This window comes from Urocampus carinirostris, chromosome 19, assembly GCF_059441175.1.
Source record: "Urocampus carinirostris isolate Australia breed hairy pipefish chromosome 19, RoL_Ucar_1.0, whole genome shotgun sequence".
In the NCBI taxonomy this organism is placed as follows: domain Eukaryota; kingdom Metazoa; phylum Chordata; class Actinopteri; order Syngnathiformes; family Syngnathidae; genus Urocampus; species Urocampus carinirostris.
Genome location: NC_142367.1, coordinates 28920596 through 28937452, shown reverse-complemented (window position 1 = coordinate 28937452; position 16857 = coordinate 28920596). Strand labels below are relative to the sequence as shown.

At 42.6% G+C, this 16857-nt stretch overlaps 1 protein-coding gene across 1 annotated transcript; it reads right to left on the bottom strand.

Moving 5' to 3' along the window:
* Positions 1–1364: 1364 nt before the first annotated feature.
* On the bottom strand, positions 1365–16849 carry LOC148347938 (carbonic anhydrase 3-like). The gene is made up of 9 exons (XM_088324304.1): positions 16782–16849; positions 15852–15924; positions 14381–14407; positions 11659–11829; positions 9790–9938; positions 8278–8373; positions 6210–6285; positions 5979–6142; positions 1365–3975 (listed from the first exon to the last, which is right to left on the bottom strand). Exons 2-9 carry the CDS (start codon positions 15922–15924, stop codon positions 3769–3771), a joined length of 963 nt encoding a protein of 320 aa, XP_088180430.1. The 5' UTR covers positions 16782–16849; the 3' UTR covers positions 1365–3768.
* Between the last annotated feature and the right edge of the window lie 8 nt (positions 16850–16857).

Below are 16857 nucleotides of genomic sequence, written 5' to 3'. Positions count from 1 at the left end.
GCGCTCGTTTTCTCCGTTTTTGTTGAAAAAGAGGGAGAGTGAGGCTTGCCTCCACGATCCGATTGGCTGACGGGCAAAAGGAGCGAGCGGTGCGGAAGTGGAACTTCCCTGTCTGGCGAGGAGGATCGGAGACAGGCAGAAATAGCAAGTCGTTGGCCGGGACTGGAGATCAAAGGCGGTGTCGAGTTCGTAAGCGAGGTCGGTAGCGGGAGACGGGCAGGTAACTGGTCAGAACAGATCAGGTACCAGGCAGGCAGAACGGGGCGTCGTCAGGTCCGGAAACAGGTCGGCAACAAAGATCAGGCAGAAAAAAGCAGGGCAGAAATGGAGTCGGACGGAAAGGCTTACCGAGCTGAAGGCAAGAGTTTGCAAAACGATCTGACGGCTTCCTCTTGGAAGCCGGGGGTTTAAAAAGAGAGTAACAGCCAATCGGCTGTCCGGGCTGTTGGCGCCAATGACGCCGTCGCAGGTGGGCTCAATCGGCAATCATGACACCCGCTCGTAAAACAAACGGAGGTGTTGAAGTTGAAGTTCACCCGGTGTATTCATCAACAAAGACATCGTGATTTCCCAGAGAGTCTTTTTCTTCCAGTGAGATACAATTACAGGTGTGTTTTGTAAAAGTAAGGATCACTTTGCGCGATTAAAATTGTATTTAAAAGGTTTTTAATGGTGGCAGCACGGCGGCGCAGTGATGAGCGCGTGTGCGGTACAGTTCTGAGGTCATGAGATGGAACCTCCTGTGCGGAGTTTGCATGTTCTCCCTGTGCTTGCGTGGGTTTCCTCCCACATTCCAAAAAGATGCGTTTCAGGTTAATTGGCCGCTCCAAATTGTCCCTGGGTGCGATTGAGCGAGTGAATTGTCTGTCCCTGTGTGCCCTGTGACCAGTTGAGGGCGTCCCCTGCCCACTGCCCCAAGATAGCTAGGATGGGCTCCAGAGCCCCTGCGACCCTACTGAGGATAAGGGGTACAGTCTCTTTCCAGTCTGCAGAGTTGATAAACACGATTAAGTCTCAGTGAAGGACAAAATATTGAGAAAAAAAACCCAGAAAATTGTTTTTAATCCTGTGTGGAGTTTGCATGTTCTCCCTGTGCTCACCTGGGTTTCCTCCGGCCACTCCGGTTTCCTCCCACATTCCAAAAACATGCATTTCAGGTTGATTGGCCTAACCGAAATGAATGAGCGAGCGAATTGTCTGTCCCCGTGTGCCCTGCGACTGGCTGGCAACCAGTTCAGGGTGTCCCCCTGCCCAAAGATAGCTGGGATGTGCTCCAGCACCCCCGTGACCCTACTGAGGAGAAGCGGTGCAGATCATGGATAGATGGATGGATGGAGATCGATTAAAACACATACCAAACCAGATTTTACTCCAAAAGTAAGCACATATTTATTGACAATTTCAGTAGTGATTCGGATCAGACGGATAAAACAAAACACAAACACAAACTGGAACGCGATTCGACTTCATTACTGTGAGTCCGGCCGACTCGAGTACGTTATTAACCTTCATCGTTTTCTTCAGCGAATACGCTCGACAACAGCTCTCATACATGTGCAAATCACTTTAAGATCATAAATAGCAAATATACAAATCGGACATTGTATACGTAGGTAGGTCAGTTATGGTTAAAATCGTCAAACAAGGTCTCTCGCATTTGTTGGTATCGCAACGCCCTTCGATACCGGTACATAAAATGCTATTAGGGATTTAAAATGACAATTTCACGTCATTTAAGGTCAAAATATGCTTACGGAATATAGGGATACTCATCTGCGACCGATACTACCCCCCCCCCCCCCCACCTACAATTACCGTATTTTCCGCACTATAGGGCGCACCGGGTTATAGGGCGCACCCCCCAAAAATAGTTTTTGGTCCTATATCTTCCATAGATAAGGCGCACCGGATTATAAGGCGCATGGTCAGCTTTTAAAAAAAAGACTTTTAGGTGTGCCTTATAGTGCGGAAAATACGGTAGCCAAAGATACTGGATACAAATTCCAAAAATTCCAAAATTGGACTTCCTCAATTTAAAACGGCAAAGGAGATAACAGTCTATTGAAGTTATATACTAGTTATACGTCGTTTTATTCAACTACTACTCAAAATACTTATCCTCAGTTTGATCCTCAGCCTTGAGTGGAACTTTTTAAATGCCTGTGCTTTGGAATGTGTCTTTGGTTTCTGTTTCTGTAGATAACAATGGCTTATCACCTCGCCTGGGGGCAAGGGCGATGACCTATCACCCTTCTCCCAATGCTTCGAAGGACGATTGGGATCGTTGCATCAATACGGCGCAGACCAATCAGCCAGAGGCTTGGTCATGGGGCTGGACATTTGATCGCCGTGTGTCACAAAAGTGGGCAACTCGGAAGCCCGCACGATTGTAATGTGGCAATGAAGAAAGATGTGTTCAACTCTTTGATTCGGCTAATAAATTAATACGTGGACTATACTCGGCTCAAAAAGTTCTCCGACTTCTGAATATGCGCCAACTGTAAGGAATTAGGAGTCAGATTTCAGTTTAAGGACGATTGGGATCATTGCATCAATACGGCGCAGACCAATCAGCCAGAGGCTTGGTCACGGGGCTGGACATTTGATCGCCGTGTGTCACAAAAGTGGGCAACTCGGAAGCCCGCACGATTGTAATGTGGCAAGGAAGAAAGATGTGTTCAACTCTTGGATTCGGCTAGTAAATTAATATGTGGACTATACTCAGCTCGATAACTCCTCCGACTTCTGAATATGCGCCAACTGTAAGGAATTAGGAGTCAGATTTTAGTTTAATAAATGTTAAAACCTTACACGATTTAGTATCACGTCACAAGTACCCGGTCCTTATAATAAGGCTGGTATCTGCACTCAAGAGCGATACCTGCTATCAATGCTCACCGATTCCTTTTAGCATATGTCGGGGTTTATCTCAATTATCGCTTTTAGAGGGTGTTGATTTTGGTGTCCGTCAAATAATCGCTGGTATCAGTAGTCGGTATTAGGATCAGTACAGACTCGTGAGTTGGGAGAGGTGTGTCTACTAAATCTACTTCTAGTAATAGTACTGTTTTAGTATCACTAGAGATTCATGAGTTGGGTTTGAGGATTTAGGTGTGTACGAAAGGTACTACCCTTTTGGTCACCTTTGGCAGCCATAACTGAAATCAAACGTTGACGCAGAGGAGGAATTTTGTCCCATTCTTACTGTGCCATTTTCATGTCACCTTCCAAAATGGTGCGTTTTTGACTCATTAGTCTACAGAAGGTTTTGAGGATAATCAAGATGCTTTTCGGCAATGTGATGGTCTGGGGATGCTTTGCTACCTCAGGACCAGGACATGGATTCTGGGGTCTACCGGTAGATCACGAAGGAGAAGGCAGGGTTATCAATTGGTGCCCACAGGATTTAGGTGTGTACTAAAAGATACTGGTAGTATCAATATTCCATACGAGTATCGGTAGAGATCCGTGAGTTTGTTCCGAGCTTTTAAGCGTTTACTTTTGGTATCCGTGCTCTGCAATTGTATCAGTAATTCGACCCTTTGTGGGACGACTCGGGACGGTTCAGTTTTTTGTGGCTTAAGCGCAGAATGGATAACGCAAGGTATTCGATGGTGACTATTCGTCGATACCAACAAAAAAAGCTGGTGGCCCACCAGGCTTACGAAGCACCGGATGTGAGGTCTCTGAGACGTTATGTTGCATTCATTGGATATCGTAAATTACAGGCGCACGTCGGAAGAAAAAACAGTTCACAAAGTGTTGGTTTTAGAAGAAGGCGCCGATCAGGAGGCCCATCGCCAGCAGGCCCAGCGAGGCGCAAGTGCCGGCCGCGTGACTGAAGTTGTCGCCGGGTCCGGGATCCGAAGGACGGACCGAGACCGGTTGCGGGGACTGGACTCCCCTGAACACGTTGACCATCACTGGCGAGTCGGTCGTGTTACCGATATGCAGCATGGTGCTGAACCTGTCGATCTGGGGAGGACAAGAGAGACGTTAGTCCATTTTCAGCTCCAGACTTATTGATGCGTTTTTTTCCCCAACGGCCGCCAGGGGGCGCCCGGGCAGTAAAGGTAAGGATGGGATATATGTGTCGAGGAAGACTCAAGTGTAATGTAACTTTACGCTTTGTGCGTGAAGAAGATGGCGGCGCGCGCGAGCGCAGCGGGTTCATGGTCTCCGGTTCATCTTTTGTTTTTCAGTGTTCTTTTATCCCTCATATTTTCCCTTCGACTCCTTTTACGACTACAATAACGTGCACAAGATCCCGAGGGATATACAGAGACCACCGGATCTCCCCGGTTGATGTGCCTGCTAACAACGACGGAGAAAAAGCTGCCGGTCGGGCCTAGGCTAAATGTCCCTGACCAAAGCCAGATCCATCGTCTACAAAATGAGTGAATTTGAGCTGCGGATCGCCACCAACAGCTTTGTCCGGAATTGCAGTATTTTTGTCATCACGGAGTCTCAGCTGCAGGACGCACGACCGAGAAAAAACAAGGGAAGGGGGACTATGCGCTGCAATAACAGCCGAATCATTGACATACACTGCTCACTTGATATAGAATTTCTGGCGGTATCGTGTAGACCCTTCTATCTACCGAGAGAGCTAACTGTGGTCATTGTGGAAGCTGTTTACGTTAACATTAGCATAGCGCTAAATCTCCTGCCCTCTGCTATCAATAAACAGCAGCCTGCATACCCCGAACGGAGCTTTTATCATCGCTGGAAACTTTAATCAGGCATGCTTAAGGACTGTACATTTCAAATTCATTCAATACGTGGACTGAACAACCGAGGAAAAACACTGGACCGTGTGTACAGAACGAATGTTGAAATTGGTCAATGAACATGTTGATTAAAAAGAAAGAAAAAGAGATAAAGAAATAAGAGAAAGAGGGAGGAAGAAAGGAGAGAGGGCGGGATACAGAAAGAAAAAGAGAGGGAGAGAGCGTGAGAAACAAAAGAGATAAAAAGTCATTAGAGAGGGGGAAAAGAAAGGGAGAGGAAGAAAGAAAACCAAAGAGAAATAGAAAGACAGAAGGAGAGAAAAGACAAAAGAAAGCGTGAAGTGTAGGAAGAGAGAGAGAAAAAGGAAAAAAGGAAGTTAAGCAAAAAAAGTTAAATAGAAAAGGAGAGAGAGAGAAAGAAAGAGCAACAAAGGAAGAGAAAAAGAGACACAGAGAGTGAAAAAGACAAAGACAGAGAGTGGAAGAAAAGGGGTGGAAAAGAGAGAGAGAGAAAGATAGAAAGAGAGAGAGAGAGAGAGAGAAAGAGAAAGAGAGAGAGAGACAGAGAGAGACAGAGAGAGAGAGAGACAAAGAGAGAGCCAGAGAGAGAGAGAGACAGAGAGAGAGAGAGAGACAGATCGAGACAGCGAGAGAGAGAGAGAGAGAGAGAGCCTGAAAGAGAGAGAGAGAGAGAGAGAGCCAGAGAGAGAGAGAGAGAGAGAGCCAGAGAGAGAGAGAGAGAGCCAGAGAGAGAGAGAGAGAGACAGAGAGAGAGAGAGAGACAGAGAGAGAGAGAGAGCCAGAGAGAGAGACAGAGAGCCAGAGAGAGAGACAGAGAGCCAGAGAGAGAGACAGAGAGCCAGAGAGAGAGAGAGACAAAGAGCCAGAGAGAGAGACAGAGAGAGAGAGAGAGAGAGAGCCAGAGAGAGAGACAGAGAGCCAGAGAGAGAGACAGAGAGCCAGAGAGAGAGAGAGAGACAAAGAGCCAGAGAGAGAGACAGAGAGACAGAGAGACAGAGAGAGAGAGAGAGAGAGAAAAAAAAATGCAAGTACAGTGTCTTTATGAGAGGCATCTGGCTTTGGCAACATCGAGTAGACATATTTCAACCCGCAGCTGGTTTTTCTCTTGCGCTTCTCTGAGTGTCGACTGGCGGGCCGGATTCAATCCCTTAGCGGGGCCGCCCGTTTGACGCCCGTGATCTAGGGTGTGACGGAGTAACGAAAGTCCTTTTCGGGTGAAAAACTCACCAGGTCGGAGCTGACCCTGAGGGGCTCCTTAAAGACGGTCCAGACCACGATCTCGAAGCAGCCCGGGGTGGTCAGCGAGCCCATGTAGCGATAATATTGCGATCGGTCCGTTCCCGCCAACAAATCGTCCAGACTGAGTGGCCCGCTCACCGGGGCTTGGTCACCTGTTTGGACATTTTTGCTCAAAAGGACTGAAAATCGGGGGAATGGGACGGAGTTTGGGCGCCTCACCTTGGAGAGTGATTAACTCCAAGTGATCCACGAGGGCCTTCCAGCTGGCGGGTTGACCTGTCGTATCTGGATCCGCCTACGTGGGTCAAAAACTTTACATTTAATGGGATTCGAGTGGCACTTCAAAACCAAGGTGGGTCACTTAGAGCTCTGCAGGCTTTGTAATCCCACCCACGAAGCGAAAATCCTCAAAATAGGACTACCACCTATATATTTTAGGGCAATTCCAGTTTTTCCTCGTATGTCTATTCCAAAAAGCTTGTTCGGATTTCCGAATGCAGGGAAGCAAAAGCGGAGGCTGGGGTGCTGGAAAACGCTATGAAAAACAAAGGAACAAAGTAACAAACAAACTAGTGATCAAAAACGATAATAACGTTTCAAAACAAAAAAACCAAACCTCACAAACCGGGATAGGGTGCTAGAAAACACCATGAAAAACAAAGGAACAAAGTAACAAACAAACTAATGATCAAAAACGATAATAACATTTAAAAAAAAAATAAAAAAATTCCCACAAACCGGGATAGGGTGCTAGAAAACACCATGAAAAACAAAGGAACAAAGTAACAAACAAACTAGTGATCAAAAACGATAACATTTCAAAAAAAATAAAAAAATTCTCACAAACCGGCATAGGGTGCTAGAAAACACCATGAAAAACAAAGGAACAAAGTAACAAACAAACTAGTGATCGAAAACGATAATAATTTTCACAAAAAAACCCCCAAAAAAACCTCACAAACCGGGATAAGGTGCTAGAAAACACCATGAAAAACAAAGGAACAAAGTAACAAACAAACTATTGATCAAAAACGATAATAACATTTAAAAAAAAATTTTAAAAATTCTCACAAACCGGGATAGGGTGCTAGAAAACACCATGAAAAACAAAGGAACAAAGTAACAAACTAACTAGTGATCGAAAACGATAATACTTTTCACAAACAAAAAAAACAAACCTCACAAACCAGGATAGGGTGCTAGAAAACACCATGAAAAACAAAGGAACAAAGTAACAAACAAATGATCGAAAACGATAATACTTTTCACAAACAAAAAAAACAAACCTCACAAACCAGGATGGTCGAAGAAAGTATCTATCTATGGTATGTATCTATCTAGACATCCATCTACAGTATCTATGGTATCTATGGTATGTATGGTATCTCTATGGCAGGGGTGTCAAACTGGTTTTAGCTGGGGGCCACAAATTCTATAAAAAAATCTCACGAGGGCCGGACGAGTAAGTTGAGAAAAAAAGAGAGAGCAGATTAGAGATAGAAGGGGGAAATGAATATAGAGATAAAAAGAAAGTGAAAAAAAGAGGAAGATAAAAAGAATAAGAGAAGTGAAACCACAGAAAGAAAAACACTCAGCAGGAGAAAAAGAGATAAAGTGAGGTGAGAGAGAGAGAGAGAGATCTAAAAAGAGAAAGAAAGAGGGCGAGAAAGAAAGAGAAAAATAGAAAGAAAGAGAATTCAAGTGTAAAGGAGAGAAAGAAAATAGAAAGAGAGCAAGACAGAGAAAAAGAAAGAGTTAAAGAGTGAGAGAGAAATACAGGAAAAAGAGAGAGAAAGAGAGAATGAACAGGAGAAAGAAAAAGAGGGAGAAATGAATAAAAAAAGAAGTGAGTCAGAAAAAAATGGAGAAATACGACCACAAGCGTTAACTGGCTTTGGTGACATCCGGTGGAAATATTTCAAACAACAGCTCATTTTCCTCTTGCGCTTCTCTCACTGTTGTCTCGCGGGCCGGATTCAAACCATCGGTGGGCCCGGTCTGGATGATATCTATCTCTCATCTCTCATTAGCCGTACCGCTTATCCTCATTAGGGTCGCAGGGGGGCTGGAGCCCATCCCAGCCATCTCCGGGTACTGGGCAGGGGACACCCTGAACTGGTTGCCAGCCAATCGCAGGGCTGGTATCTATCTAGCTACATGAATTAAAAAAATCCCTGCGGAAATATTACACGATATGAGATGTATATTTATTCCTAAGTGGGAAAAATCGAATGGGTTTCTAGTTCCGGGCCCCCAGTTTTCATAAGTTTTCACCCCCCCCGCCCACCTCGATAAGGAATCCGAGCGCCGAAGCTCCTTCGGGGTCCGCCAGCGCCAACGTGGTGTTGCCGTTGAAACTGGACTTGATGCTCACAATGTGGAACTGCCGGCACAAAGACAAAGACCTCAGACATCTTTTCAGAGGGAGACAGGTGAGGCAAGTGAGACTGTGCCTCACCTGTCATCCTGGAAAGAAATCCAAATTCCAAAATGATCAAATAGTAATATGGATTTTGATTTTTTTTTTTGAGAATAACATCCGAAAAACCTAGATCCGGCTAATGTGACAGGCGGATAGGTGAGGCAAGTGAGGCTGTGCCTCACCTGTCATCCTAGAAGGAAACCATTCCGAAGGTATCAATTAATAATATATATTTTCTTTCTCATTTAACCTCAAAATCACTCCATTTTCACATTAGATTATAAATACTATTCAAGCAATTCATATATAACATATCTAAACCAGAGTGAGGCGCGCAATTCTCCTGCCTCATGGCAGAGGGCGATGGTGAGAGTGAGGATTATGATTTCCTGCACACCTCAGTCCTAAAATGTAGAATTAATGATGGCATCAGGTCAAACCATCCAGTCATTTTTTTTTCTTATTCCTTGGAATTTTTTTTTTAGAATTGAAGATTACCGATCAATGTTTTTTTTTAAAGGGACAGTACATAGACATCTCATATATGTCACAGAGAGATTGTATTATTAATGTTAATCTTTTCAAAGGATGAATACGATGTCAATTCTCATTTCATCTCATTAGCTGTACCGCTTATCCTTATTAGGGTCGCGGGGTGGCTGGAGCAGTGGGCAGGGGACACCCTGAACTGGTTGCCAGCCAATCGCAGGGCACACGGGGACAGACAACTCGCTCATTCACACCTAGGGACAATTTGGAGCGGCCAATTCACCTGAAATGCATGTTTTTGGAATGTGGGAGGAAACCGGAGTGCCCGGAGGAAACCCACGCAAGCACGGGGAGAACATGCAAACTCTGACAAGCTTGCTTACAGTTGGTAAACAACTGACCGCTGATTCCCACCTAGGGACAATTTGGACCGGCCAATCCACCTGAAATGCATGTTTTTGGAATGTGGGAGGAAACCGGAGTGCCCGGAGGAAACCCACGCAAGCACGGGGAGAACATACAAACTCCGCACAGTAAGGCCGGTAGCTGGATTTGAACCCACGCAGGAGATCCCCACGACCTCAGAACTGTGCCGCACACGCGCTAACCACTGCGCCGCCGTGCTGCTCGATGTCAATTCATCGATTTGTAAACAAGCAAAACGGCTGGTAGAAAACAGAAGATTGGATTGGGCTGCTCGGAGTGGGCGGTCGGTCCAAAGCTTCAATACCCGATTTGGCCACGGACCCCGCGAAAGCTGAAAATATTGATGGCTTTCATCCCTGGAAATTGCAAGATTGTCCCAAATGCGCCGCGATGGGCTAAAGTTGTACGGAATTGGGAAACCCCTGGAGGGTCTTTCCAAAGCGGAGGGAATGCTCGACTCACCTCCATGGGGAATTGGACCCCGTTGACGGTGTGCTCGGACCCCGGAACGCCGCTTCTGTTCCCCCAATGCAAGTGGAACTGGAGGCTGCTGTAGGGTTCGGCGAAACCGCCGCCTGAAAATCCTGCGCCGGGGTGGAAGCCCACTCGCACTGAAAACGGAAACAGGTCGGGCTTAAAATTCAGAATTTCAGAAGAACATAGCGTCTTATCCGACCACGAGAGATCACCGGGTAGATCGCGATCTATCGGCATTTACATTGCCACGCCGTCCCGCACCCTCCGCGGGGAGCAGAGCTTTCGGCCGCTCTGCCCCCCCAGCTCTGGAACTCACTCTCGCCTGAGTTTCAGAATATAGCCACCTAGTCCACCTTCAAATCTGTACTCGAAAGACTATTCATAATTATCTGCCGCAAACAGCGCCCCCTTGTTTCACACGACTTTGATTTTATTTTGTATTGATGGCTTGACTGTTTTATTCCTGTTTTAAAAGCACAAGGAAAAATACAAACTAAGGAGACTCAGTGACCAAAACACAGCATCGTTTTCTTTCCTCGCAGAACGAGGGAAAAAAAGGTTACAGAAAAAAAGGAAAAGAAAGAAGAAAAAAGAAAAATGTGGGGGAAAAGGTAGAGAAAAATAGAGAAGGAGCAAAAGAGAAAAGGAAAGAAAGGAAAACAGGAAAACGGTAAGAGGAAAGGATAATATGAAAAAAGGATGAGGAAAAAGCTGGAAAAAAAGGAAATAAGAGAAAGAAAATGAAATGAAAAATGAAAACGAAAAAAGCTCAAAAGAAAAAATGTGAAAAATGTGGGGGGAAGTAAAGAAAAAATGAAAACAAGCAAAAGAAAAAAGGAAAGAAAAGAAAGGAAAAGGGTAAAAGGAAAGGATAATATGAAAAAAAGGAAAAGAAAAAAAGCCAGGGAAAAGAGGAAATTAGAGAAAGAAAATGAAATAAAAATGAAAAGAAAAAGGAAAAAGGCTCAAAAGAGAAAAATGTGGGGAAAAAGGTACATCAAAAGGAAAACAAGCGAAAGAGAAAAGGAAGGAAAAGAAAGGAAAACAGGAAAGGGGGTAAAAGGAAAGAATAATATGAAAAAAGAGAAAAGAAAAAAGCCAAGAAAAAGAGGAAATAAGAGAAAGAAAATGAAAGGAAAAATGAAAACGAAAAAAAGCTCAAAAGAGAAAAATGTGGGGGGAAGTAAAGAAAAAATGAAAACGAGCAAAAGAGAAGAGGAAAGAAAAGAAAGGAAAAAAGGAAAAGGGTAAAAGGAAAGATAATATGAAAAAAGGGAAAGGGAAAAGAAAAAAGCCAGGAAAAAGAGGAAATAAGAGAAAGAAAATGAAATGAAAAATGAAAACCAAAAAAAGCTCAAAAGAGAAAAATGTGGGGGAGTAAAGAAAAAAGGAAAACGAGCAAAAGGGAAGAGGAAAGAAAAGAAAGGAAAAGAGGAAAAGGGTAAAAGGAAAGGATAATATGAAAAAAGGGAAAAGAAAAAAGCCAGGAAAAAGAGGAAATAAGAGAAAGAAAATGAAACGAAAAATGAAAACCAAAAAAAGCTCAAAAGAGAAAAATGTGGGGGAGTAAAGAAAAAAGGAAAACAAGCAAAAGGGAAAAGGAAAGAAAAGAAAGGAAAAGAGGAAAAGGGTAAAAGGAAAGGATAATATGAAAAAAGGGAAAAGAAAAAAGCCAGGAAAAAGAGGAAATAAGAGAAAGAAAATGAAATGAATAATGAGAAAGACAAAAAAAAATGGATGGGAGTCTTAGCTTCCCTCTAGGTGTTTGAGTGAAATCAAGATTGAGGTATTCTTTATTTTGACCACTAGGAGGCTTTAAAAACACACACACTGTCCCTTTAAGGAGGTTCTGACCTGTTTTTCCAGTGTTGGAGATGTCACTCAACAAGGACCCGTTGTCGAAATTGGTGAAGACAAAATCGGTCAAAGAGTCGTCTTCCGTCACGTCCAGAGTGTTGATGTTAATGGGGGACTGCCGGGTGCCGTTGCAAAATGGGGCCGCGATCACCGGCCATCTTGTGAAGTCTGAAAAACAAACGGTGCGAAAAACAAATTGAAAAATCGGCCTTTTTCGTTTTGAGGATCATCAAGATGCTTTCGTTTTTCGTATCGCGCAGAGACAACCCGAAAAACATATCAAAAGCTATGTGGTTCGTTTTTGACTCATTAGTCCACAGAAGGTTTTGAGAATAATCAAGATGCTTTCGTTTTCCGTATCGCGCAGAGACAACCCGAAGAAAAAAAACCCAAAAGCTATCTGGTTTGTTTTTGACTTATCAGTCCACAGAAGGTTTTGAGGATAATCAAGATGCTTTCGTTTTCCGTATCGCGCAGACAACCCGAAAAAAAAACACAATAGCTATCTGGTTCGTTTTTGACTCATCAGTCCACAGAAGGTTTTGAGGATCATCAAGATGCTTTCGTTTTTTTGTATCGCGCAGAGACAACCTGAAAAAAAAAAAAAAAAGCTATCTGGTTTGTTTTTGACTTATAAGTCCACAGAAGATTTTGAGGATAATCAAGATGCTTTTTGGCACTATCATTTCTAACAAAGATCAAAATATTCCAGAAATACTACAAAAATGACTAAAATGGAGAGCAAAAATACTACAACGAAATATTACGAACTACAGCTATATGACGACAGAAATACTTCAAAATCGCAAACAAAAAAACAACAGATATACTAAAGAAATGCTAAAATACAGAAAAAAAATTACAAAAATAAAACTACAGTCATTTTACAAATTTACGACCCATTAAACTACAAAAAATTCTACAATGAAAAAAAAAGGAAAATACTGTAAAATACCACCATGGAAGTACTCCCAAAATACTACTAGCTTGAAAAAAAGATGCCGACCGTCGAGCATGGTGGCGGCAATATGAGGTCTGGGGATGCTTTGCTATCTCAGGACCAGGACAACGCCGCGGAGGAATTTTGTCCCATTCTTGCTGTGCCATTTTGATGTAACCATTTTCCAAAATGGTCCGTTTTGGACTCATTACTCCACAGAAGGTTTTGAGGATCATCAAGATGCTTTTCAGCAAATGTGACACTATCATTTCTATTCTTTGGTGACAGCAGTTTGCAGGGTTATCAATTGGTGTCCACGAGCGCTCTCGGATCATGCAGCAAGCCAATCAATCAATCAAAGTCTGGATTAAAATCCAATTGAGATGCTGTGACTGTCAAGAACCAGAACAGGAAACAGGAACCCCCATCATGGACTGTTCACTCTGCTAGCCTCTGGGAAGAGGTTCTGCAGTGTGCGGTGCAGGACCACCAGGCTCCGCAATAGTCTAGTCCCCCTGGCCATTAGACTGTTAAATGGTCAATCTAACATATAGTTAACTTTTTGCACTACTGGCAGTTTTTTTATAGCTTGCCACTCCTTGCACATTGCTCTCTGCACTATTGTAATTACAGCGTTATTGTTACAGTGTTAATGTTACTGTGTACCTGACTTGTTAACCTGACTGCCCATTTTGCGCATCTGGTTAGCTACTCTTCTTGCACTATCGGCACTATGGTAAAATACTATACGTAGCCAAAATACAATACAACATTATTTATATCTGTACATTCAAGGAAACTGTGGGGGTCAGATGCATCGACATTTCGTTCTGTATACACGTGTACTAGAATGACAATAAAGTAGATCTGAATCTGAATCTGAATCTGAAGGAAGCAGAACCCAATCGCGTAACGTTACTCACAGTTTATTGGGGAGAAGAGGAATGAGCGCACACTCCATCCGGAGATCGTTGTACATTGAAAGGAATGAGGGAGTGGTCAAAATCAAACAGATCGGGGCGAGAACAAAACGCGAGCGAAAACACGGGAAAAAAAACGGAGATTCGCAGGGCTTGGCAAAACGAGAGCAAAAACACAGGAAAAACGGAGATTCTCAGGGCTTGACGTGTCAAAACAGAGTGTAGCAGAAGTTTGGCAGACGCTCTGACAACTAACAGCTCAAAGGATCGTGTTTAAGTACTTCCGAGGAGCAATCTGTATACTCATTTTAGCTGGCGTCCATGGGCGGGGCCAATCGGGCGCCGTGACAACCGTGACGGATCCCGGCGCCACACGGCAGGGACCAATCGGGCGCCATGGCAACCGTGACAGTGACGTGACCTCGATCGAGTCGTTCGTGCTAGAAAAGCCTCGGAGATGGCCGATTTGATTTTGCAAAGAAGAATGGGCCAAAATTCCTCCACATCACTGATGATTGTCGACGTTCGATTTCTTTTATAAGTGGGCCCAAATCGCGATTGGGTTCAAACGGTTTTCACCTAGGGTCCTAATCCGGGTCTACTTTTTCAAGCCAAAGCGATTTTTTTTCCATTGAAAAAAATCCCGTGGCACACCACCAGTCGGTGCTGTTGCATCTCCGAACGAAAGACAGATCGCTAGACCGCACAGGCGCACACATTGGCTCACAATCGGAATCAACCTTTTCTAAAATTCTCGTATTTTTCCGGGTTGTCTCGGTGCGATAGTCAAATTGCTTCCGAGCGATACAAAGACGGAAACGCGGTAAGAGGTGGTGGACTTTGGATAAAGGTGACTTACCGCACTCGGGCAGATGATAACACCAAGCTGGAGACAAAGAGAAAAGGGAAAGAGATACATTTGAGATCAGTCAACCCTTCCTGTTGTCCTCGTTTTGTGTCTACAGGTCTCGCAGTTTTAAAAACGTCCACCGGATGTCGCCAAAGCCAAAATACCATACGTAGCAGCATTTGCCTTTTCTCATGTTATTTAACATAACCCATGAATGCATGGCCTAGTCGTCCATACTTCCATGAGTGGGCTTGAAAATCAAAATACTATAAGGTTTCGTGAGTAATACCGTATTTTCCACACTATAAGGCGCACCTAAAAGTCTTCATTTTTTTCAAAAGCTGACCGTGCGCCTTATAATACAGTGCGCCTTATATATGGATCAATATTAAATCGTAAAGTCTTCCAACCAACTAGATTTCCCCCCCGAAGGCCAAGTAGTCCGCGGTGTATGCTGGGATTTATTTACCGGCGTTTCATTGGCTAACCAATGTGTCCATCATCATTTGAATCGATCACTATTGGCTAAAGTTATTCGGAGGTCAAGGGGCGGATCCTTTTTATCATTTACAGGCTGGCATTGGCTTGAACGGCAAAACAAAGCCTGCAATTGGTCGAAAAAGATGATTGTGAATCACACGTTGGGTTGACGGCATACAGAAAGCATCTTTTACTATTCTGTATTTGTAAATATTTTATTCTCCTGGATTTACTACACTCACGGATATAAGAGAACCATGGTTGCACATTATCATTGAACACAACGACTTCGGTGAGCTACTCCGGCTATATATTTTCCCTGTATCTTGTTTCAGACTGAACTCGATGTTTCTGTGATAAGCGCTGCAGATAATGGACGGAATGGAGTGTCTATTTTGAAATTCAACTCAATTGTAAGTGTTTATTGTCATATGCACAGTAAAGTTGCGAGCGAAAAAGAAAATAGAAACTAAGGAATGGTTGGCATTTCTTGAATCCCAAGACTTGAACCTTCCAAGTGATATTTGAAACAATGCATTTGAGTCACATCGTACGGACACTGTTTCCGCACGTGTTTTCGACACGTATTTGCGTCTTTGCAAGCTTTGGGAATGTTAAGGGGGTAATCAGTTGGACTGAACTATCTGACTGTTTTGTCCACGTTCCCATTGTAGCGCCTTGTAATCCGGTGCGCCTTGTGTATGTCAAAAATAGGACCAAAAACGATTTTTTTCAGGGTGCACCCTAAAACCCCGTGCGTCTTATAGTGCGGAAAATACGGTATTTGAAATTTGACATTATTTTTTTTTCCCCAGATTTTGAACACCTCAATGTTTGTCACCACTTATACATCCAAGGTATGTTTCCTAATAGAAAACTTAAATATCATCTGATTTTTGTATTTTGTTAGAATAATAATAGTGAAAACAAGAATATATATATATATATATATATATATATATATATATATATACATATAAAGATAAAGAAAACTTCTTACGTATATTTTCATCGGCGCAGTGGACATCTGTAGTCAGGATCCAAGCGGCAAAGGCAAACACCAAACACTTCATCTAAGAAAACAAAAATGTATATATTTTATATACATATATATATATATATATATATATATATATACAACAATTATTACAACTATGCTAATTTGTTGAAAATAGAACAGATATACTACCGAAAATCTACTACGAAAATACTAAGAAATGAATAGCAAAATACTGCGAAAATGCTACCATGGAAGTACTGCAAAAATACAAGAGATACACAACAACCATTAGGCTATGGAAATAGTACAAAAATACTGGAGAAATACTACAGAAATGATTCGATAGAATTTCTAAAAAAAACAACTTCAAAATACTGCAAAAAAAACTGCAAAAAAAAAAAAAACTACACTAAATACTCAAAAAATCCAAATGCAGCAATTCTTCAAAAATACTACCATGGAAGTACTACAGAAATACAAGAGATACACAACAACCATTAGGCTATGAAAATAGTATAAAAATACTGGAGAAATACTACAGAAATGCTGCAATGGAATTTCTAAAAAAAAAAAAAAACTTAATACTGCAAAAAAGAAACTACACTAAATACTCAAAAAAATCCAACTGCAGCATTTTTTCAAAAATACTACTATATAAGTACTACAAAAATACAAGAGATACACAACAACCATTAGGCTATGGAAATAGTACAAAAATACTGGAGATATACTGCGATGGAATTTCTTAAAAAAAAAAAAAAAAAATGAAAAAACTTTCTAAATACTGCGAAAAAAAACCCTACACTTAATACTACAAAATTCCACAACAAAAATACTACCAAAAATCAGAAATTATAAAAAATTAAAAAAAAGACAGACGATCAGCTCAAATAAAAAAATAAAAATAAAAACAGGCCCCCGTTTACTCACCTTGTAACAAGTGCGAGTACTCCAAAAGAAAGTACTTGCTCATCCTCCTCTCCTCTCTTTTTATACTCTCGGGCTT